This window comes from Polyodon spathula, chromosome 2, assembly GCF_017654505.1.
Source record: "Polyodon spathula isolate WHYD16114869_AA chromosome 2, ASM1765450v1, whole genome shotgun sequence".
NCBI lineage: Eukaryota > Metazoa > Chordata > Actinopteri > Acipenseriformes > Polyodontidae > Polyodon > Polyodon spathula.
In genome coordinates this window covers 31135240-31161484 of record NC_054535.1, presented here as the reverse complement: position 1 = coordinate 31161484, position 26245 = coordinate 31135240, and the positions used below count along the sequence as shown (strand labels likewise).

The window sequence follows — 26245 nt, the reverse complement described above, 5'->3', positions numbered from 1 at the left end:
CATGCAGCTTGAAAACAGATCTTGTTTTGCTCTCTTCAAAGCCGTAAGCTACTAATGACATATAGAATGCACATACTGTATGAGATGAGCCTTAAAAGCACCCATATGTAACCTGCAGCCGCCTCCACTGAAGCTGCTCATCTCACGGCAATTAGTCTAATTTGTAGTGCAGTGATAATTAGCTGTATACAGTAGATGCAGATTGTCAGTGTCTGTGGTTGGAGAAAAGAAACAGGGTGAACTTGTTTGTTTGCTGGTGGTGTGTGGGATGAAGCGAATCAAGCTTCATTGCAGAAGAAAAAAAAACGAGCATTCTCCTTTTGTTTTGTCGTTCACCTCCAAAAGTAATTTACAGGCACACTAAACTAACATTGTCAGGATTAAAGGATGAAGTTTCTTAGTTCAATCTAGGACCTGAGAAAATGAATTCAAGATTTTCCCCATAAGACAAGGTATTGAGTACAAGCATCAGAAAAACTTTAAAGGTAAATACTAACTGCAAGCTAACATTGGGCCATTTGGTATCCTTAACAGATGTATTTACAAAAGCTCATCTAGGCAAAGCTACATCACAACAGCGACTGTGGCACTATACAAAGAGGATTTAAACACTGAAATTATACTGTCATTGCACTGAAGGCATATTTTTAATGAAACAATATTTTGTTTAAAAAAAAAAACAACACAAAATACACTCCAAATATTCAGCTACATCAATTTCTTTCCTCTACGTCTTAAAGCAATTGAACAGCAGCTAACTACAATTCCATGAATCGCAGCCATTTTGCTACATATATCTAAAATGTGAATTTAATATGAATATTTTATTATTTTATTAATATTTCAGGTATCTACCTCTTAAAAAAATAAATAATAATTAAAATATCTAAAAATAATAAAAGTACCTGTAACACTTTACTTTTTAACTATAAGTTGAGTGAACATGCGTGCATTTATGCAATATTAAAGTTGCCAATAGGTGCTAAAATATATTAGCGAAAAAAAAAAAGTTTTAGCAATTCAAAACATGCAGTAGACTAAATGCGTTTAGTGCTGATAGTGCTATTTGTTCAGTAATTTGTTCACAGTGTGTTCATAAAATGCATTCAAAGTAAATCAGTCTGCATCCAGTTGTTTGAGTTCTACAGCTTGTCATTCAAACCGGAGACTAGTTGCTATTCCTGTTGGGATTACTGTATTGCCGTTGACATTGACAGACAACACTCAGAGGGTGTGTACTAAAATGCAGATTTTCTTTCATCAAGTAGAAACAGTCAAATACATCAAAATACTATTAAACTACTAAGTATTTTTTAGGTTAAAGGAAATCTCAGATCCATTTTTTAATATTCAGCTATACCTCTACATGCCTTAAATAAAGGAGATGGAAATCTTGCTCCATCTGTATATATCTGATGTACTTGTCCTCCTGCCAGGGAAAAATGCCATAATGGATGATTATCTCATCTCCCGCATATGGAGTATGACCATAGAGAATGGATTATCCAACAGGCTTCTGGATATATCTTTACTCACCCTGGTCTTGGAAGGCCAAGCACATTTCAATCATCCTTCACCACCTGAACAATGCATCTTTGGCAGCATATCAACTTGAATACAATCATTTACATTGATCATGTAGGAGAGAGAAAAAAAAGAGCCTGAAAAACAATGCTTGCTCATGTAAGCTCAGTACAGAAAGCCATACGAAATCTATCTAAAATTCGGAGCAGATAAAGCTGTCAATTGATGGGAAGATGACTACTCCCGTTAAAACACATGGGCAAGCCATTTCTGCCTTAGCGCATGCTTGTTAGCAAAGCAAGTCAAGAAGCCAATTCAATTCCTGGAGGGGAGGATTTGTTTATTTTGACTTCATCTATAGATTGATTGATTGTACCTTGTTTGTTTGTTGAAATTAAAGCATAAAGTGCACTTTATTTTTGAATTGTTTGTGTTCTCTTTAGTCTACATAAGTCAAATCAGGTCTTATGTAAGTTTGCATACCCTACTATCTTCTCAGTACACAATGCTTTAATTTACACTGATATTATACCTGTAGTTTTCCTTACACTAAGAACTATTTGAAATTATAAAAGCAAAATATTAATGTGAAAAAAAAGAAAATCCTTTTAAAAACAAACTGTTATAAACTATTTTCATTCATTTACTGCTTAATTAAAAAAACGAAGACTGCTAAGTAATTCTCCATAACTACATGTATGTGTATCACATTAAGAATGGACAGGTGTCACAAAAGTGACGACGTTTTGAGTTGACATTTAGTGCCCAGTCACTGTGATGAGCAGCAGTTTTTCCGAGTCTTTGAGCCAGTGCCAAAGAACAAGTCACCCTGGAAGGGTTACTCCAGTATCTTGGACTGTGTACCTGGAGTTAAGTGCCGATGTTTTCATCTGGGTACACCTCCTAGCAGCCACCACATTTAGCACAGTCCTGTCATTAGTATCAATAACATCACAGCCAGCCTGAAGTTGTACCTTGGATATGTTCTTGCTTTCCTCAGCTAGCTGCATGGCCAGTTCAATATTCTCTGCAGTAGGTGTATGTAGGGCAGTAGACAAATGACAACACCTGGTAATTGCTAACACGCATGCTGCATGTTGAGGATGTGTAGCTCTTTTTCAGGATCTGATGCCAAGGGTCTGGAGGATGTAGCCGCACTTGGTGTAGCTAGGATGCTATCTAGCTTAGGTGGTTTGAACAGATGGTCCTTGTGGCTGGTTGGCACTCTGTAGAATACATCTACCCTTGGGAGGTATGGTGCAGTGAAGGAAGACTTCTCCCATATAGCCCCAATGGGCTTCCAGACTGCCTCACGGAAGGGGAAACCTTCAAAGGCTTTTTTTGTCCGTTGCATCAGTGATGCTCAGGAAATCATCCTCATCTGTACTGGTCTGGGTATTTATATTGACAGAGGATAAGATCCTCCTCAAAAAACATCAGCATTTGTATAGATCAGTGCAGGAGCCTCTGTATGCTCCTCTGCGTCACTGTCAAGGGTGGAGTTGATGATGTCAGCTACGACCAGGTGGGGCGCCTCCTTGAATTAATGCTGACTACATAGATGTCAGCATTGGAGCACCAGAAACTGCAGCATGGGTTACAGGCTGTGGAGGTCGAACCTGATTATGACTTCCAAATACCCCCATCCACTGGAAGAACCGATTCCTGGTCATGGAAGGCATCGTGACCTGTGAAGGAGTCTGCTGCGCAGCACTGGTTGAAGTCTCTGCAGTGCCTGCAACTGGCTTTGCAGGCATGTCTCTCTCCCTGCTGCCACAGCCATGCACAGATTTACTGGAGCGCTTCTTAGGGGGAGACATGGCGGAGCTTCTTTGTTCCTTTCAGGCTGCATAGTCTTTTTGTAGCCCTCAAGGAGGATGCAGCGCGGAGTCTGTCAGATCACTGTGGCAAGGGAAATGGAGCTCTTCCCCTCTGTGTCAGAGTATCCAACATGTTAATACACATTAGACAGAAATCCCTACTGCAAGACTGTGATAGTGGAGAACCACATATGGGGAAGACAAACCAACTAATAAAGAAGAATTTACGGGGAAAAAAAAAACTAGTTGAAAACCAGCAAAAGGGGAATAAGGAGAAAAGGGGAAAATGTATTACTATTATTATTATTTTTTACTTACAAATAAAAATTCACAAACATGAACGCCTATACCGAGTCCATATTCAAGCAATCACAGGAAAATTTGGACATAAAGCTTATTTAGAGCAGGATTTTATAACCGACTTTCGTGCCAAAAAAGACTATATTGCAATGATGTCTGGGGTAGAGATCTGTTTCTTCTCCTAACCCAAGTAAAATGGAGACCGGGAGTTCACTCTGTGTGGAGTTCATCAGACAAGGTAAGAACAAGAAAAGAATTGACTGACTTACTACTAAATATTCAGCAGAACTTTATAATAAAAAATAATACCTTTTATATGTTTTCCAGAGAGGTTTAATTTCAAACTTTGAAAAGTAATTTCAATAGAAACAGTAGATGTGATCATCTAAAGTTGGAATTAGTTAACACAAATTACTCAACTTTGAGAAACTCTAATTAGACCACAGAAGCAGCATTTTTTCATGAAAAACCATTTGAAAAACTTTTAGAATTAAAGTTTCAAATGACAACCTGTTGGTTGTGAATAAAGGACTAAGATTCCAAATCTTACTTAAAATTAAAGCACAGAGGGAAAAAAAAAAAAAAAAAAAAAAAAGAGGCTTCAGTGTTGTTCCTACACTGGTTTGAGTTGCTAAGTGTCATCTTAAAGCCGAGCCATCAAACTGTGTGCTTGCTTTCCCTCGAACGAAACTGGAAGAGTACTAACTCCCCAGTGGGCACTCGAGTCCCAGTAATCTGGCTGATGTCATTTTCCAAATTAGACAACCTCAAGCAAGAGCTCTGGTAACAACGTGAGATGCAGTATGACTCTTCCATATTCCCATGGTGCCAACCTACAGCTGCACTGCCTTTGTACAGAGATGATTACAGTGGTCTGCACCTTAGTTCCGACAGATAAAAAAAAAAACAATGCCTTTGGTAAAAAAAATAAGGAACACTTAAGTGCAGAACACTTTACCTCCCACTGGTACTACAGCGAAACCAAAATCAATAATTTTACATAAATATACAACACTACAACTGAACAACATCTCAAACATTCTGTAAATATTACTTGTATTTGTTCACTTATTTCGTGTTTTTACACTGTACAGCTACACACGAGACACTTAAAACATGACTGGACATTAACGTTCTGTCATTAGGCATGGATAGTGCAACAAATAATAAATGACCCTTTTGCCAATCTGATTCATACAGCATGGAGAGAATATTTTCCCCACACATTCGTTTATAAATCTGATGTGCTTGTAATGTCATATGACTGTGAATCCTCTATGCCACACTCTATACATCACTCACCTGTATGGCTGTAAACCATACAAACACAAACAGACAAGTTCGTACTGCTGTTCCTAACCAGTTCATGTTATGGTCTTTTTAAATTGCTTGTAAATGTTTTACAACTGTCATTGGGCTGTTTTATTCAAGCACAGCTGACTAACTGCATGAACATTTCAAATCAAAGCACTAAAAATAGTTACAGGCCTTTTGTGAAAATATCTGATGGCTTTGTCACTCAGCCTTGTGTGTTCAGTTACTATATGGAGCCACAGTGCTAATACCTAAGCACTTGTTTTACAGAACTACCAGTATTGTATAAATCTGGGACCACTTCAACCATTACCACAAGCTTTCAAGGATTTGGCTGACAGATCTGGGACAGATGTACAGTCATTTGATAAATTACAGTTGCTAATACACAAAAAACTATTAAAATAACGTATATGTGCAATGAATTTAAAAAAAGCTCTGTTTTAATTTTGTTATTTTAAAAGACTAAATTCAGAGCATTCAATGATGAGGAAATTCCCACCATTGCACTATAATTGTGTACAATCAAATTGTACAACTCAACATTATATTTCTATGAAAAACCATAATTTCCCTCAAGACAAGACATACAAACATATTAAAATATTAAGCGCAGGAATGACAACTAAACAAAAAATGGGTGTTAGTATACATTTACATACAAGAGTTACAATACCTGAGGTTTAGTGCATTCCTGTGAGCCAAAATTAAATGAATGCCATAAAAGGAAAGGAAAAGATGAGAATTATCACACATGCAATATTTAATTCCAAGGTTATGAAAACTATGCTGAAAGCTTTAAAATGCCCTTAACATTGATGTTGCATGTCATGCAAGCTGAAAGAGAAAACAAGCATTTTTGTTTATTATCATGCTGGAGCAGCCTTTAACATGCAGTTCATTTCAAAACTATAATTAAAAAAAAAAAAAAAAAAAAAAACACACACACATTTTACTATTTCAATATTTCTTCCCAAATTTAGAATGAAGATGTTGTAAAATTAAGCAATTTTTCTTTGGAGTATATCGCTGGTTTAATGGTTTTATATAATTTGTAACAGTCTCTGTGAGGACAAAAAACAATGGATTGTTACAGAATGAACAAAATGGACTAACATCTACACGTGCAGACATAATGAGTTAGTAATGCCTGCAGTAGGACTGGAAAGTGTCCCTTGTGGATGCCAAGGGCCACCAATGAACTCAACACAAATGGCCTATACAGCAATCATGGTAACAGCTGGTAACATGGCAATACTGGCCACAAAGACTATATTGTGCTCCTAGCTCTTGATTTAAGTGACTGAATCACCCAAGGCTATAACATTGCAGCAACATAAAAAGGTGTTGAGGAACACATAATCTTTCATGAAACTTAAATTGGTTTTAAAAACCATTTACAAAAGATTTTAGGTTAGAATTTAATGGGTGGGTTTAAATACTATAGCTCTGCTCAACAACTGTGTTGTGTATTTCTGCTTCAAAGAAACTAGCAACCCCAAACTATTTTGGATACTCATGAAAATAAAGTGGTGTTGCTCATAATACTGCAGACTTACACTGTATATTTTTCCACAAGGGAATCCACGAATTATTTCTGAAGTGTGAACATATGATGCGATGTCTGTATATTTATGGCAAGTGTCTTAACAATAAATAACTTGCAAGATCAGCAGAAGAACCTTTGACAAAATAAGCTGCAGCACCCTAAAAGTTACCCACTTGTATTTCTGAAGACAACCACAGAACGACATAAAGCCTTAGTGTACCAATAATGAACTGCTGCTCAGCGACAGCATATTATATTTTCCATACAAAAATTCCAATATTGTGTGTGAAACCGACAGTCAAACTGAAGCTTGCTACTAACTTCAATTACCCCCTGGCAAAGATCATAAGGCCCGATAATGGCTCACCGTGTGGTATCCTCTAGGTAACGGCGGCTTCCCAACAGGGTATGGATCCACTGTGTCAATAATTGTTTGTCTCTCTCCTTTCGGGTTAATTTTCCGAAATCTCCTGCGAGACTGCCTGTGAGATGCTTGCCGCTGAAAATATTCCTCATTTTCATCCATATAGTCCACCTAAACAAGGACAACACAAAAGTACAAATTATTACAAGTACAATGTTAATTACATGGATTACCTAGTTTGACAGGACAAGTGACAATTATATTATACATTCTTAATATACAGTAAAACTGTCCGACAATGCTCCAGCAACCTATAATGAAGAGCATTACAAGGGTGTAACAGTTCTTCCATTCTGATGAATGAAGGTCAGATACAGGGTTAGAAGCAGGTTACAATTTTTTCAAGCAAATGCATTATCTGGTCTTGGTGTACATAAAAGGTAAATTTACCACTTGGAAAAAATGCAATGTAACAATAACAAAGAGATTAATTATAACAGCTCTTACACATACTATACATGAATGCAATGTGCATTGAAGAATAAGGTGTGGACCTGGAGGATTAAGGGTACCAAACTGCCAAGCCATACTGCTAAGATAGAAAAAAAAAAAATCCACTTCCCTCTTCTCAACCCTCTTGTGCAGAACAGTAAGCATCAGCGAAGCAAAATATTGCGATGATAAGCTAAAAGGTTATTGAACTAAACTATGATTCTAAACCTAAGTCTTAATGGCAAATAAAAATACAATGATAGCTATCAAATCAACAAAATCTAGATTCTTACTAAATTACCAAGAACAAAGAGAAAACAATTTACAGCTTACACATTTTTTTCATGTCTCCTTCACTGCAGTCTCGTATTTTACAACAGCACACTGTCTCCTGCATTAAACCGTATATCCCTGCACTGTATTCTCTGCTGTCATGGCAACTGCAGTGGAGCAGCGTAAATTGTTTTGAGTATAAACAGAATGGAAATGACTCCTATTTGTATCACAGTATCCAAAGCAATTCTGTAATATTAGAAGGCTGGTTACATGAAAAATTATTTTTCAGATGAGAATGGGCTAGAAAGAGAAATTTATCAAGTTTATTCCACAGCACTTTTACAGGGAATCTATGCAGTAATGCACAGTATACAGTGTTACTGTAGACAAGCAAATTGTAAAATGTCAGTATAATGTCAAACCCAAATACATTTACTGTGGACCTTGTGCTTTTCACCCCACAAGGACCTACTGTATACAGTATGCTTGACCCCTACTTAATTCACCGCTCCTCAGAAAATCAAGCAGTTGAAAACTGAAGGACCAATCACAATGTCTATTATACAGTGGAAAGCACAGTTTATAGTTTAATTGATGAAATTGATGAAACTGAAATTTATTGTGCTATTTAAAAAAAAAAGATAGTATAGTACATTACTTTGGATAAACACCAACAATATAATGTACAATTTATTCATTGAGCCAGTGTAACTCAAAATGGAACATGCTACTCTTCACCAGAAAACTAGAAAAATAATTCCATTGACCAATGTTTGTCAAACCTCACTATATTTTTAGAAATTAATAAATCTGAGCTGAAAAATACATCTCATAAATCTTGCAGAGAAAGTAACACTTTTCAAAAACTAAATCTAGAGAAAGGTACCCTGGAAAATATTTCATTGATTCTTGAACTACCTCAAAACAATTTCCTTTGTTACTTGACTAAGGCTACTATTGCTTTTCGTTGATTTGATTTTTGTATGCAGAACTATAAAACAAAAAAAAAACCACTGCGCACAAACCTAACAATAACAAATTGCAATGTAACTAACTGGACAGATCATGTGTTTATCGATAAGGCCTTTTATATCATATTATACTATTGATCAACTTGTCAAAACTGTGCAGAAAAACTGTAGCAATTTAAATAATGACAACACAGAGTACACACTGATTGACATGACGATTCCTTCTATAATATGTCCTACGATATAACAGGCAGGACACCACTGACTGTATAAACAATACACATCTGAAAAGAGTCAGCTGTACCACACTTCTTCCTATTTTCTGGAGGCATATGCACTACAATTATGATTTCCAAGCATTTCCTGGCACTCGGGATTACAAAGAAAGCATTTCCACATTCTTAGTATTCAGCTTTATTTAGTTTGGTTGAATAAAGCTAAAGAAATGCAACTGAAGTTAGTCCCGCCACCACAGCTTCATTTCAGAAACATTCTGGGGGTTCAAAGTTGTGTCAGCATTGAACATTCTCTGTCCCAAATAGCATCAAGAATGAGAAAAAAAAAAACAGGCAGTTTCCAACTGGATAGCGTGCTGCGCTTTATCAACATGTTTTATGTTCCTATTCTTAAAATAAATTATATAACATGTGCAATGCAAGTATTATTAAAGCACAGCACTGTTTTATAACAAACTCGAGAATGTCCTTCCACTGAGTCTCATTTTAAGAATAAAGTGTGCAACATTATTTTCACTGAAACTTTTGTGTTTTAAAAGTGGGTCAAGGATTTAACTTAACGCTAATCGAATTGCTCTGCTGCCAGCTTCCAATATCCCAGTTAAGGAAACATTTCAGTTACATAATGCTACTTTAAACAAATAGCGGTACAACATCATTGTTTTTAATTGTTTTACAGTAGAAGCTAGGGCCATTAGACTACTGATATTTCAGAGCATTGAAAATCTTGTATTGCATGGGCTTTACAGAGAGAGCCAGGGGTAAGAATGCAGTTTAACTTTTTTTATTTTAGAGCGTCCATCCGAATTCATCTCACCAGATTTCATACATGTTTACAACCTCGAGTTATGTTTGATACATTTCACCTGCTTTCCACAAAGAATGACACTGTATCAAATATAAACCAATGAACACAAACTGCTAAATAAGCACCAGATTCTTGTGAACGGCAAAAGTAGAAATACGTAGCAAAGTTTTAAATGACATGTTTACATGGATAATCACAAATAAACCAAAATAAAAAGGGGGTAGCGTCTCGCTTTTATCTTGGCAAATTTGTAACAGTAGATGTACGCAGGTATGTTCTGACCCTTTTCATGCAAGAAAAGAACCTTTCACTTTCCGAACTAATACCAACATTTGCATACGGCGAAAATCTGTTAGAAAAATAATTAAATCTATTGATTTTCACGTATAAAACATTGCCTAATCATTTATTTCCATATAAATGCATATTTAAGCAATGTAACATTTTAAAACAGTAATTATAATAGTACATTTCAATTAGAATGTATCTAATACTGAAGACTACCACCTTAAACATCATTTTCTGCCGATCCACTGTAAAAAAGACAAAAATGAGTAGATAGAGCAGTAGGGATGGGTCAGTATACCGGTTTATCGGCTTACTGCGGTTTAGGTACATTATGGTATTAATACATTTTATTCTACACTGCAATTATTGTAATTCCTTTATAAAACGGTTAACGCATTTTTCAACTGCAAACATTCTTCGTCTAAAATCAAGCGATGGTACTTGCAGCCTTAGCAAAGTGTCTGAGGAAGATCTTTTTGTGAACTGATACTGTATTTTGATAATGGTTTTGAAAGAAACTGTAAACGACGCAGAATACACGTTTCAACTGCTGCGTTCTGTTACTCGGAGCTTGCTGTGCCAGCTGCTCTTGGCTGTTGCCTTTCTGACGTCACATGCAGCTTTTAGAGAAATGCCTTCTCCAAACCTTGCAGCACAACATAAATTTTCAACGTGCTATATTTACATTTGTCTGGATTATCAACAGTCAGTTTTATGTAATAGATTAACATTAACTTTATTGTAAAATTATACATCACTTATCACGGATTTAGTACATTGTTTAAATAAGTGATTTATTTAATATAGCGTTGACAAGGCAATTCACGGCTTAATTTTAAAATGAAAAAATGTCGTTCGCCTCTGCTAACATGGTGGCAGTAGTAGTTCTAGTGGTTATTTGCATTACGATTAGCAGGTCACTCGTTATCTTTGCATCATCCCTTTGGTTCACAGCCGTAGCCAGCCTTTCGCAGTAACATTTCAAAGCTAGTGCTGGGTTATGCACAATCTGCACAAACTCTGTGGGTGTTGAGTGACATTTACAGCGTGTCTCCGCAATTCTATGCAGCACTGGTCGTGTTCTTGTACCGCAGATTTCCGCAATGTCTCAATTAAGAATAGCACAAACCCGCGACTGCAGCAGGACAGCCTACTTATTATCAACATAGTTTTGTTTACACAAGTTATAATAGTATTCCAATTTTCTTAGGTAAGTGAAGAATTATTTATTTATTTATTTATTTATTTTACAAACTCCATGTGTTATAACACCGTGTAACAATTTTTTTATTTTTTTGTTCCTGGGCAGTAAGTGTTATTTACGAATTGCTTATGCCTCAAAAGTATAGAAAATGGCTATTATTCCCCACAAACTTTGCTTTTGTGACCAGGACAGTGATATTTCAAAATATCACTATTTCCAATGGGAAAACGGGCAAATGTGTGTCTTTTCGTTCACATAAAGTCAGAAAAAAACAACATATGAATCCAAATTAACATGTAGTTATACTAAAGTAATACAAAAATGACTACAAAAGATTTAGAAGGGAGTAGTTTTTCGATCTTTTGTAGTCATTTTTGTTTTAACTTTGTATTAATTTTAACAATTGCTTTGAGGAACTTTCAGTTCCAATCTTCTTTTAACATTACTGGCAATAAAAATACATGTTTAAACAGAATCTGTAACAACAGACCCCAAAGAATATGAATTTCTTGCTATGAAAACTGGATTACAGAAAAGCAATGCTGTACATACAGTATATGAAAATGGTATGTAAAAATATATCTAAATGTTTGTGAAAAGGGCAGAAAACAACAAAACATAGCAATTCAAGCAATACACAGTAATTCAAGCTTTATTTGTAAGCCTATTTTAGGACTACCTCTAAAGTTACTATTAACCAGTTTTGTGTTAGCAATCAGAAATACTTACACTAGCAAACACAGTACAGCCTTATCTTCGGTTAACATTTATAAGGAATCGTGGGCATAAATTAAATAATGAATTGAAAAGGTACATTTTTAAATCAAAAATAGGTTCCCAACAAAAGCTCTTACCACAATCATTTCAGAAGGCTCCAACACAATGCATTCACAACCGCGTCTACTAAGGCTTCCTGCAGAGCGCTTGCCAAAACTGAGGAGAGAAGAAAATATAAGGTCATGACAAGAGAGGTCAAATAATGCACACACAAAACTGTTTTTGCCTTTATAAAACACTCTATAGATGGAAAACTCTTTGCCTGTAAACTAGAAATGAAGAGCACAGGAAAAGCTTAAAATGTAGCCTACACCTGTATTTGCAATCTGGCATTTCTTTGGTTGTCTCGGCATTGCTCCTGCTTTAACATGACTGTGAACAACTCTATCAGTGACTCGGAGCACACCACTATGAGTGAAATTTATACTGCTTTTTGTTTCATTATCTGAATTGTACCTTGGAATATTTGCATATGTGTAATAAGGTAATATTTTCATTCATGGAGATTAACATTTAAACATACCAATGTAAATGTAAGTAATTTAATTGTGCATTAACCTTGTGACTGCTTTGATGCTTTTTCTTATGCTTTCATGGCAATGTATATTGAAGTGAATCACTTTTTTTTAATTATTATTACTGGTGGAATTGTAAATTACATTGCATTTGACAAGCATGTTACTAGGCAACTTAATCTACACATATCTGCTGGGGTCTTTTTAATAGTAATAATTTAACTAATATGTAATATAGTAAATGTAGTTATGTAGTAAAGTAAAATAGTGAAAACGAGACAAGTCATTTTTCAAACAAATATAAACTAATTACACTATCAGTGAATTGTATATTAACGAGAAACGTTAGACAAAACTAGAAAAAAAGTCATTTTTTTTCTAACTGCTCAGTTCCCCATAGTCAAAGCTATCGAAACATGTGTCTACATGCATGGTCAATTTACTGTGCCGGAAAGAAAACTCCTTAACCGGTCCTCTAGGGCAGGGGTTCCCAACATGTTGGAATAATTACATTTTAATTTTAATTTTTTAATTTTTTTAAACTTTACAAGCTTTAATAGCCAGGGCCTGGTTGTACTAAATGGATCTGACCGTGGATACTGCCTCTGATCTTGCTCCTGTGACGTATTCGGTTATACTGAAGCATCAGCGCTGGTCCTGAGCTCAGCTGGAGCTCACAATTCAATCCTACTCTGGGGCAGGATCAGAGCCTGATCTGTGTGTTTTATAAATGGAGGAACTTCAACTACAATGGCACATTCATAGACTGAAAGACAAGAACGTATTTCTTGATCGGCAAAAGTCTCTTCAGGTTTACTGCGTTATATAGCGTGCCGCAATACTTTGGTTTTGCTTCAAATAACTGCACTGTGTAATTTAAAATAGAGTTACCAAACAGGATAGCCATTATTTTTTGTATGCACAGTATATATTATATTTGCATCACGTCCTCTTGCAGATTAGACCTATTATAATATTTATTTTCACCAAAACAAAAAAAATCCCCACTTTGGTACAACTACAAGCTATGTTTCCATTAGCCCTTTGCGGTCCTATGTCCTTCCCGTCCGGGGCGAGCACAATAGAATTCTAAGCCGAACCTGACCTTGTTTAAAAGCGTAGTGTTACTAGTGTAATAGTGTTACTGCTCCTGCTTACCTCAGAGTTTTCTTTGTTCTGTTCTCTGACTAAATACCACAGTATATTTCCATTTTTTCTGTAATTCTTAGTGCCAGAGACTGTTGGGTGATTTAAATGCTATTTCAGTTATATGTTGACATTATTACCTACAGAAACACTGTTTAGATAATTGTTACTAATAAGGTATAGTAATATTAATTGAGCATGTAAGTAAGTTGGTCTATGATGCCACAGCTGTGCGTTAAGACAATTCTTACCATCTTGTTAAGCCAATCACAGCACTTAATTTATCCAAGCCATTTTATAATATAAAATAAACATCTCATAATTGGCACTGTGAAATTCTTTTTATTTTTTTGTAATTTATTGTTTTACATTTCACAAATTTTATTTTATTACATATACACAAATAAAACAACTCAAATACATGTATATCAATAATTTGCGGCAGTAACGGTAATGTATAGTCCCCCACCCTTTTTAATGCCCATGCCCTATAAAAAAACTTGTAATTAACTGCCCATGCCGAGATATCGCATAAAATACATTCCTATCTATTATTATATATCTATTATATATATATATACCTATTAATATATATATATATATATATATATATATATATATATATATATATACATACACACACACACATTTATTTATTTATTTATATATATATATATATATATATATATATATATATATATATATATATACACACACACACACATTTATTATATATATATATATATATATATATAATATTTATATCCGGCTATATCTATATATATATATATCTATGTGTGTGTCTATATATATATATATATGCTAACTTCACTATAACGAACACCCGTTTTTAACGATCCCAACAGCAAGAACTGATTTTTTCAATGCTTATTAGCCCTATTAGAATGATCATGTACAGGATCGACCCGGATACAACAATCTCAGTACTGACTGACACTGAACTTTCTCCAGTTTTAAGTGTGTTATTCTCTCAGTGAAAACAAAGACCATGGTTCACTAACTCAAAGATAACGCTAATTCAAAGATGACCTAATGTAATACAAATCATGCATGACGAATGCAATCGTTGCCTGTCCGTCATCTTCACACAAACTGCAACCAGGCAACGGGCATGAGGAGCAATCTACACTGGATATTTTTTTTTTTAAGAGAAAGGGCATATAATTACTGTAGTGCACATTCTTTCCTTTTTCATTTCTTTACTGTTTTCTTTTAAACATACCTGTAGCAGGGAGATTGCCCTGCACAGGGGGAAAATAGTGTTGGTGTAATAAATTTTTATATATGTGGAAACAGGTTTGTTTTATGTGCTTTTTGGAGTTATGTCTGATCAAATGATTGTGTACAGATGGGTGCTTGATTGATTCTTGCTGCCTCTTTGGTTGAGAGGAAGGGCAGCAAGTGATTGGCTGTGCCTGTCCTTAATCAGGTGTAGCAGGTTCCTGGAGTGGAACACCTCGTTCAGCAAGGCTAGCGCGCCCTTTATGGCACCTTTTATTTGTAGTTTTTGTACTGTGTTTTATTTTGCCTTTTGTACAGTCTTTTGTATGTGTCCTCTATGCGTTACCACTGCTGGTAGCGTCACATGACCCATTTGTTTACTTTCTGTTTTGTGTTTAATAAATCCTGTGCTGGTATTTCAACTCCTACTCCCATGTCTCTGTCTTGCAATGCAGTTACCCATAAATGTGACACGAGTACCTTGTCACAATACAGTTTAAATGTTGATCAATGTGAAGGAATCTTCAAAAAATGACTATATATTGATGTTCAATTCAAATGTGCAGTTTTGTCAAAGTTGGCAATCCCTGAACATCTACATGAAGGTGCCTGGTGTGTTAAGTTGGTAGATGTTACAAGTAGGGCTTGGAATAATTTTCATCTTAAAACGTCTGTAAGGTGTTGCATAGGCTCTTGGATGAGTTTGAAATGTATAAGTTGATGAACTGGATTTTTGGATGCTAAAATATGTTTGACCATATTCTTTTCCAGACAGGGGTAAGTCCCATCCACCCGAGCTCTCTGTCCCAAATGTTTGATTATACCACTCACTAATCTTTGCCAGAAGGAAGTTCTAAATCTTGACACTTGCCGTTGCGAATCTATTTATAATGAGATGCAAATTCCGATCTCTCCCATCTATAATGAGCAGTAATTTATGCTGTTCGTAAATCTACGGTGATATTACGATAGTTGTTCACAAAAAACAGCTGTTAAGTACATTGCATGCAAAAGATGCTACGAAGGCTACAAATTTGCAGTATTTACTAACAAGTAAACTTATTAGTACATAGGGCCCTTAGTGTGTAGAAAACTTGAACAAATTATTATAAAACTATGTTTCTGATGCCAGTACTTGTGTACAGTAAAGCTACTGTGATGTGACCAGTTCCAGATGCTCCATTTGTTTCTTCTGAATCCCTGAAACCAATAACCTGACACCCTTTATCTCAGCATCCTATAGGCAACCCAGAGGACAGACTTTTTTTTTGTCGCGTGAATCTACTAATGTCATTTCCAGTTGGACTTTTTGACGCACTTAAACTCCTTGGTTAGAGCAGAGATTGGTAGCTGCAATGGAACTCACAACCATTTATGACGTATGAACTGATTAAAGCTTCCAGCTTCTCAACTGTTGTCAAGGAAACCTTGTACACAGTCAGTGGCCACAGCAGTCTTGGCAGTAGACCAAACAAAGTACCAGAGTTTCAGTTTGCCTGGTAAAGCGCTGCTATCTATACTCTTCAACTCTTCCACTACTTGTTGTCTAACTTCTCCCACACGAACTGTGTCCTTTAGATTCCGGTCGTACCATCTCCCTAGACTTTTCACTGGAAAACTGGAAGAAAATGGGCAGCAAAGAAAGCTGTGGAAGATGCTAAGGCTGCAATCAGATATTATGGGGTAAATTCAGCATGGAAAAGGTGGTCTTGGTCTCATTTCAGCTCCTCCTAAATGGCACAAGACAACCTCAGCTCAATGGTGGAAGCTGGTAGTCAACGAGGTGCAAAAGCAGCAGGAGAGGATGAGGTGTGTAAAGGCGGTTTCCCAGGCCAAGCAGGTAGAATGGATGAGATGGGAGTGTGGAAGAATGCAAGATCGGCTGGCAAGACATATGGACAAAGGAACAGAGCAGGATCAGTTTCCTCATCAGATCAACATATGATGTTCTCCCATCACCACAGAACCTAAACCTCTGTGTGGGTGAGGATCCCTCATGTCCTTTGTGTTCATCACCTGTACATTAAGGCACATTCTGACAGGATTTAAGGTGGGTCAGCCAAGGACGGTTTACTTGGCGCCATGACCAGGTGCTGCGAGGTCTGGCCTTAGCATTGGAAGACAAGCGTAACCTGACCAGTAAGTTGCCATCAGTTCTATCAAAGCATTACACACAAAAGACAACATTTCTCCTTCCAGGAGAGCAACCACCAAGAAAAGGTGTTAAAACTAAGCCTCGCACAGTACAACTGGAAGCTGCTAGAGACTGGAAAATGCTGGCAGATGTTGGTCAATGGCTTATTTTTCCACCTGAGATTGCCATCACTAACCTTCGACCAGACATGTCTTGTAGTCTGGATCAGCACACCTTGTTCACCTGGTAAAGCTAACAGTGCCATGGGAGAACGCTGTGGATGAGACGTATGAGGGGAAGAAACTTTGGTATGCTCAACTAGCTGCTGAAACAGAGATGGAGAGTGCAGGTTTACCCAGTGGAGGTGGGTTGCCGAGGATTTGTGGCACACTGTACAAACCGGTTTCTCAGAGATGTCGGGTTCAGTGGCCAGTAGTTGTGTCGCACAGTGAAAAACTTATCTGAAGCAGCCGAAAGGAGAAGCAACTGGCTGCACAACAGAAAGAAAGCAACGCCGATGTACGGGTAAGTAAGCTGGGCTGAGTTGAGTGAGGGACGGAGGGGGGTGATGCTGGAAAGCCAGAATCGCTGGTCGAGCCTCTTGAGGTGTCGTGGGCTAGTCAATGAAACACCACGGATGGAAGCTTCCCACTTGAAGACCCCAGAGACGTACCCTACTTAGCTCAATTCAGTCGGTTGCTATGCTGATGTGGAGAGACTGCACTGTGGTTGATCCCCGGAGCCAGCATCACAGCCGTTGCGTGTGCTGATGCGCTGGGGAGGCAAAATAAACTGATCCCTGGAGCCAGCATTACACTTCAGCTGTCAACACCAGGCAGAAGGATATCTACATCATCAGATGGAAGAAACGTGAATGGATGGAGATGCAGACGGATCACATTAGTTTACTGTAAAGCTACGTCTTAGTTGGTGCTTATCTTGATGAGAGCATTCAAATTTTTAACATCTACTCTCATGTAATGGAAATCCCCATTAAAACCCATGTTGTTTGGCAGGGACATGACTCCTCAATACGTTGTAAACGGAACTCTGTTCTAACAGAATCCGTCTTAAGTGCACCTGGATTCTCATCCATCAGTCCCTCCAGTACACTAAAGTGACAGAGCGAGGCCAGAAAAATTAGGATTATTTTATTTTCAGAACCTACACAATACTGGAGAAATACTTTAATAATCTCCTAAAAGTGACAGAGAAAAATAAGAAATTTAAATAGACTTTTAGTATCAATAATCATGGTGAAAGGCATCAAAAATATATGTCCGTTAGAGGATGTTTATGCTGATAGTGTAATGGTCCAATGCTTGGGATAAAAGGCTCACAGCTACTGATGTACACACAGTACTTTGTTTAAAAGCTACAAAGAACTCAATCTAGTTAGCATTTCTAAAGCATTTCTCACCCCCCGTACACCAGACAGTAATGTAACAGTCTGGTGTGGGGAGAAAAAAAAACAAAACAACAATTGCTGGTGAGGCAAATCACTTTTGTCCTTGTTTAATGAACGCAATGCAGAATCACTGACACTGTAATGCATTATGGCATTTCTTTATCTTGTTCATCCCAACCAGGGATAAAAACCTACAGTACACAATTCTTGACCTTATTATTACCGTAAAAACCCTTGTATAAGTCGATTTTCTAAGCATTTTTGCGGGGGAGCAACTAATATGTCAGTGCAACATATCCGCTGGTGTGTCTAATATTAAACTACTGTACCAGTACCACAACAGGATTACTACAATTAGGGTTATTATGTTACTCTCAATACCATAAGTCATTTTGAATGCAAAATGTAAGCTTTCAGACTGAAATCGTCACAGCTATACTACTTCACTGTTAGCTGTCAATCTCTACGAATTTCCTTATTCCCCACAAAACAAAGACTAAACAGAAGGACTATTTGCACAGGACTAAAAATCACCAGATTTTCAGTTGACTTCAGAATTTTTACTGACATCAGTGAAATTTAGTCCTGTGTGAATAGTCCATTTAATTTTACCACAGATAATTTTTTCCAGCGGTCCTCTGCTTGTTTTACAGGGCATCGGGACCTCCTGTAAGATTTCAAATTCAGTCATCATGTGTTTTCAGTCCCGTGCGAATCGACCATGTCTGTGTTATGTTAGAATTAATATCTGTATTTCTGGGTTATTCACCTCAATGCTTTCTCTAGAGGAAAAGAGTGATGGATGCATTCAGCTATGCATTTGAAGATATGTTTGGATGTAAACAAACATTTATTCGATGGTGACAAGACACTATTCAAAAAAGAAGAAGTTAAAAGACGATCGTCTCAGTCGTAACTTGTACTGCGAACGTAAAGTGCTTCGATCTTCACTGCACTAGGTAAGCTGTGAATTTATTTTTATTTTTTTTTAAATGTCATTTTTTTCTGTTAATCTTTTTTGTTTATGGAAAAGAATTTAGATTTCAAACTTTAGTTAATTGTACATTGAAAAATAAAGCTTATATTATTATTATTTTACACTGTGTAACAATTTTTTTTTTTTTTGTTCCTGGGTAGTAAGTGTTATTTCCTAATTGCTTATGCCTGACTACCCAGGAACAAAAATTGTGTTACATATTATTATTATTATTATTATTATTATTTGGTTACACCTTTATCCAAGGCCACTCGCAGGCTTCCAGTATCAAAATATTATATATACACATTACATTTTGAGTTTTATATCTGGTTCGTTGCTCACAGATCACGTGCAAAAGCACCTCCACTGGCCACAATTTTGAATTTAATAAAAAATTTAACATCTTCTCTTGAAGAAAACCAGTCCACGCCTGAGAGCTTAGTGGACATCCTCTGCTTTTCACCAACTCTGAGGACCCCCTGTTTTTTTAGTCCTGTGCGAACAGTTCTTTAAATATGGCAAAAGAAAAACAAGCTGATAAGCGCAGGAATGTGTTTATGGCCCGATGCAGAAAACATTTGTTTGAAAGACTTTAATACATAACATACTGTAACTTGTTCTACATGTCAGTGCAACGCAGTGGTACACTTGTAAATTATGTGTAGGTTCTGAGTAACAAAACAAAATGAAAGTATTTGTACAGATGGAAATGTAATGCAATTGTACTGACCTTATGCAACACGAAGATGTTTTGTTTACTGGTAATTAGATGGTGCACTGTTTATTTGATTTTTTTAAATGCTTTTTTAATTGATGCAAGCAGGACTGTTTAATTATTTTCTTTTAAATCTGAATACCTCAAATTTGTAAAAGCGAATGTAGCTGGAACTATTGGCTATGGTTGTGGAAAGTAATGTTCAGTAAAGCAAAGATGTGTTCTTGAAGATGTACAATCAATACAATCAATACAGATGTGATGTGGGATGTATAACTTGATTTGACACACTGTTAATGTATTACTTTTTAAATCCATTCAAGTACCATGTCAGTGGTTTACACTGTTACTACTGGAGTTCAGTACTGTAGTAGTGTTATATCTACATTTGATGTATTTTGCATTTTAATTTATTTGAACCAATTACTTAGAAATTTTGAAAACCTGAACAGTTTCTAGCAACTAAAAATGAAAAACAGCACTGTAAAATTATTAAATGGAATACAATTTTGCAAAAAAGGGTTATTTCGAAACTAAACCTGTGTATCTATCTTTATTTAAGGTGTTGAACTTTAATACACCCCAGGGAATTATTCACAGAAAAAAATTAAAATTATGCAGAATTATGCAGTAACTCTGTACAAATATGTACAAAGTAACAAAAGTATTGTGCAGTTGTATTGGGTTCTTCTCTCTACTGGATATCAAAATAGTAGCATAAATAGATATATATAATCTCTAAATATATATATATATATATATATATATATATATATAATATATATATATATATATATATATATATATATTAGTGTGTACACAAACATGGACGAAAACAGTGGTGTTTTTTTTTTTGTGTTAATATAAATTTATTTTTTTTTAATATAATTTTCTAAGATTGAAATAAAGGAACAACGGCTCTTTGAGTTTGTCTTCTGAAAGAGAAGGCCTCCGACTGGACAGGACAAGATTATACAGCGAGTTGCAGCGCTCTGCTGTTACTGCATTTATGTATCTTAAAGTTAATGTTTTCCAATTAAGAAGACTGTCAGCTATCAATGACCAAAAACAAGTCAATTGAAATTTCCCCTGGTAGTAGAGCGCTCTGGATCACATCTGGTACCACCTTTACAGTGTGCAAAGCAAAGCAAAGAACATCTTTTACTGTCTCTTTTGCTGATATATTTGCAACGTGGTACCTTTGTCTTGGCATTTTCTGGCAAATCGATCAATGTGCCCTTTATCCTCAGTGTGATCCAATATTTCTCTCTATCCTTCTCTGTTAACGGTAATATTAAGCACCTATGCGTGGTGACACATTCTATGTGTAAAATTATATGGCGCATAATTCCTCAGGGTGTATTTTAACACAAAAAACTGTTTTCCTAAACTTGAAGTCTCAAAAAGGGGGAACCTATAAAACAACTTTTACAGTACTGACTGCAGTGAATAGTGTTGTTTTAATCTTCTGTTTCCTTAATATTCAATATGTGGTACAGTACAAAGAAACTGTAAATTAGGGTACACAGTACAACTACATACAGTAGCTGCACAACACTTGAAATAAACAGAAACTCAATAAACAAACTGCTACACAGTATGTGATTATATGTTTAGAAACACATTTGTTCTACTGTATATTAACATCAACAATACAAAAGTCAGCATTTCCCCCACAGATTTCAGGACCCTAATTAGGAAAACATTACATGGTGTATTGTAGGTCAGCAATTACCTTAAACTCTAATTTGCAGGAAGGGTGTGTTTTTCTTAAATGTGAACACACAAAGTAGACTTAACGGACTTCACAGACCGTTGTGATAAGCAATTCAGCTTATTTTCACTGTGCTCACTATAAAAAAAAAAAAGAGTATGCATTTTGAATTATGAATAAAAACCTTTGCCACAGTACCGGAATGTATTCTAAAAGTCTCATCCCCATTGGAACCTAGAGTATTAGCAGCAACTACACATAGTTGAGTGTAGATTTACACTCTGAAAGTCAATGAAAAAGCACTCTAAAATAACAACAGGATCTACTTTACAGAACAGTAATATCAGTTTTATGGCAATTTATTTTTATTTTAGATGTAATGACTCGCAGGCCTGACAACGCAGAGTGCGTGAGAAGTACACTCAACTTGGTCGACCCCTAACACCAACATACAGTAAAATATTCTTCCTCCATATATTTCTTACTCTATTCTTGCACTACATCAGGGGCTACGTGGGTCAGTGTTAGAAATCTTTGCAATATACTCGGATTAACAGAACTTTATACTTTCTTCTGACAACGTAAATTTGACAAGCAGAATTTATAGAACTTTAAGTCACTAAACAGCATTTGGGATTCATCACTGTAAAAGAAAATAGGTTGCACTATGCTGCTAAAACTATACCAGTCAGTTTGAGATCAAACAGCCACTGGAAGGTTAGTTTCTGTAGTATCTATGAGCAATGCACATATGGCTGAGACTACCTCCTCCAATATACAGGAAGATATATCTGTTGGAATGGCACATTAGCTTTTTTTGCTGGGTTTATTTTGAAGTCCCATAATAAATATGCGTTTAAACAACATACCATTTACAAAGCGTACTGTAGTTTAAATGCTGAAGCAAGGAGGTTTTTTTTTTTTTTTTAGGGCTGTACCCTTATCATGGGCCTCTGCATTCCTGTTAGACAACAGTTCAACTCCCTAGTGAAATGCAATTCCACGACACAGGAATGTAAACGCATTCACCACCAGCATCATGACGTTCACATGGGCTCTACAGAGCCTGAGAAATGTGCACCACAGCAATGCACTGTACTTCTTACTAATCTGGCTGTTTATGATGCACATCCCCTAGACAATTGTTGAGGGAGGAGAATAAATGAAACTATTTGTATGATTTTTGTGGCTTTTGTAGGTTGAAAAGATTACAATGCAGTTCAGATTTATTCCCCAATCTATTACAATCATGTCCTTTGCATTAATAAATCAAAACTGCAGTAATATGAAAATAAACTTGTATTTGTACATATTCTACCATTGTCTTATACTGTAGTTGGTGAAAATGTATTAAAATAAGTTGTAGCAGTTTTTTTTTTTTTAAACATTTGATCACCACTAATTATAGCAGTCAAGATTAAAAATAAATAAATTAATGTGATTGCGGTCAAATTAGATTTTGAAACCATGTGGCAGGAGTATTAGCATAACAATGTTAACTGCTGCCAAAAAATATGCCTATTAAACAGTTACCACAAGCAGAAGATGACATCTATACTGCTGCATGGGACCGAAACAGCGAAAAATAAGAAGATTACATCTATACTGCTGTATGGGACTGAAAGAGCGAACAATAAGTTCATCTAATTGCTTACAGCAGTAATTCAAAGTCACATCAAAAAGCAATAATGCAGTCAGTGCTTCAGACAGTGAACATTCTGATGATAAAATAAAAGAATGCTGTGCATCCTAAAATTTCATTTCATAGGTGGCTGGGGTTGATTAGTTGATTAGGTTGATTAACGATCAATCAGCGCCCAGCCACCTGATATAAAAGGAGGCCTCAGCTTCTCATTTGGGAGAGAGGGAGCTGAGGAAGCAGGTTGGTGTTTGTTTCAGGTGGCTGGGGTTGATTAGTGTGGTTTTTTTGCAAATCCAGAAGGCATTGCCCAGCCTGGAAACTTTATTTTTGTGAGTTTTGTTTTTGCTTTATTTGTGTTTGAGTATCAGCCCTTGTGCACTTATTTTTGTTTATTTATAATAAAACTAGTTTTCCAATCCTGTTATGCGTGAAGAAAACACCTTCCCCTCCCTGCCTACTACGGTATGCAAAAGCACTCGCAAACATAACAGCAATACAGTGATCGAAAGCTGTTATTAGTAACTGAACACGCTGTTCAGTGTTACGGAAGTACACACAGAATACTGTCTGCATCATCCTAAACATCAATATTTCATAACTTTGAACAGAATCAAAAGATACAGTAACAGTGGTACCAGGTTGGAGTAAGGGTTTACAAATAAAAAATGAGTTAAGAGTATAACATCTTTTTTGAGAGCTCTCAACTACAAGTACTGTAGGCTACTCTTCAGGTGTTACATGTTTTAAGGAATGCGAATGAAAAAAACAATTCGAGTAAAACAAACATTTAATAAAAAAACAAGTTTACTGTATGCAGTTAACAAGAAAGTACACTACTTGGAAAAAAAATAAAAAATCACTATACAATAAACAACCAACAGAAAACAAACAGCAATGATGTTCTGATCAAACACGCCTCTCCTGTTTACATCATAACATTTTTTTAAATAGCAAAATGGCCTAATTCTATAATACTACAGCTCAAACCTACTGCCTCTATATACAATTCAAATGGATCACAAAAAAAAAATCTAAGTTGCTCAAATCACTGTTACTGCAGCACTGAATCTGCTTTATATAAACTGGTGGTGCTACTGTAGTATGGGGTCTCTGCAAGCAGTTCTCACAAGGACTGCAGAATCAGTCTCAAATAAAACTCGCTGTGCTCTAAAACTTTTCAAGCAAGAACAGAAATAGAACAAACAGCGTGTGTCTGACCTGTTCCTTGTCCTTTAAAATCCGAGCAGTACTGTTTTTCACCCAAAAACTCCTTTCGCAAGAACCATTTTGCTTGTGTGTTTGCTCTCCGAATCAGATCCCACTTGTGCACTTCTCTGCATGGAGAAGAGAGCCAACATTCCTCCTGTGGAAGGCTCATTTCCTGTCAGGGTGACCCAACCACCTCTACTTGCTGCAGCTATGTGTGCAGCATACTGTGACCTTGTGCACTGCTTCCGCATACCAGCCTAACAGCTGTTCTTCATCAATCCCATCTATTGAGCAGCCAGTCATTCCCGATACTAAACATATCAAAGCAGTCAGACTGTTTACACCCAACCCAGCCCAAGGTCAAACAAACAGATACACAGGAATCCGGGCAGGGAGCACTGCTGAATATAACTGGACTATTCATCAAACATGAGCTTTTACATTAACAAACTGAACAAACAATAAAATGCATTTACTGCATACTTTAGCAACAGTACTACAGTTAACATTTATTTACCAGTATTCCACTGCACAATTTTTGTACAGGACTGGCCAAAACCTTGCAAATTGTAATATTGCAATTGAATGCTTGTTTACATAATTTATGCTCTGGACTAAAATAAATAATTCTACCTTATCATCCAAATGTTACAGTTCTGCTGTTTAGGTCACCCGTCGCCCTTTTTATTTGTGTACACTGCACTGCAGGCATTAATTAAGGACAAGTTTAAAAGCATGTACTGTAGACGTATTAAATATGTATTTTTTCCAATCTTTTCAAAAATGTGACTGCATAAAATTTAAATAGGAGGATCTAACAGTTCAACAAGAAACAGGCATTTCTACTCTTTATACTTTATTGTAGAGAAGCACGTACTGTCAAATCCAGATCAAGAATTATTCGTTAGTTAGTTATCAGCACAATAAAAAGTGTATGGGACTCCATTTTAACCCCGCTGATCACCGTGTCTTATTTAATGAACTCTGTCCTCCAAACTTTTGCCATTGGGGATGTCAAGTTAATTTAATTATGAAGGGCGAAATCAAAAAGGGAGCACAATACCTCATTTACAGTAAGTACTGTAAATGTTTAGCAATACTATACTGTATACAGTACCATTAAACATATTCTGTTTTAAAATGTGGCCTACAACTTGACACTTCCTATTCCTATTTTCTCTTGTTAAAACCTGATCCCAGGAGTCAACTTGTCAGTCATTGCCTTCAGCAAGTCTTGAATTCACTTCCCAGCCGTGTAACAAAACCTACTTTTCAGCAGTGTCAGCTTCTAAATGTTGAATTATAAAGAGTGTAAATCCATGGTTTTAACCTCTGAGCAATTATATTCTCAGAAGTTTAGCATGAGCAAACAATACAAGCAAAATGATGCAACGTACTGCCAATTAATATTTCAGAACTCTACTGCTTGTTCCCATCAGTCACATTACACCATAGACTTGTCTTCATGGTGTCATTCTGAAAAGGATTAACTTATCTTCAAGATTCAGTATTTGCCAATTCTTGTTATAATTTACATCAGCACTGGAAACATTTATCACTCGCCTAGAGAGCAGATTCTTGAGGACATGACAAATACAGAAAATGACATTTAAAAATA

General features: G+C 36.3%; 1 protein-coding gene across 1 annotated transcript in view; it reads right to left on the bottom strand.

Moving 5' to 3' along the window:
• LOC121326444 (rap guanine nucleotide exchange factor 2-like) overlaps window positions 1-26245 on the bottom strand; it is a 139834-nt gene that overhangs the window by 51910 nt on the left and 61679 nt on the right. The window contains 3 exon segments of the mRNA XM_041269712.1: window positions 5635-5652; window positions 6875-7042; window positions 12001-12079. Coding sequence (XP_041125646.1) covers window positions 5635-5652; window positions 6875-7042; window positions 12001-12079 — 265 coding nt within the window.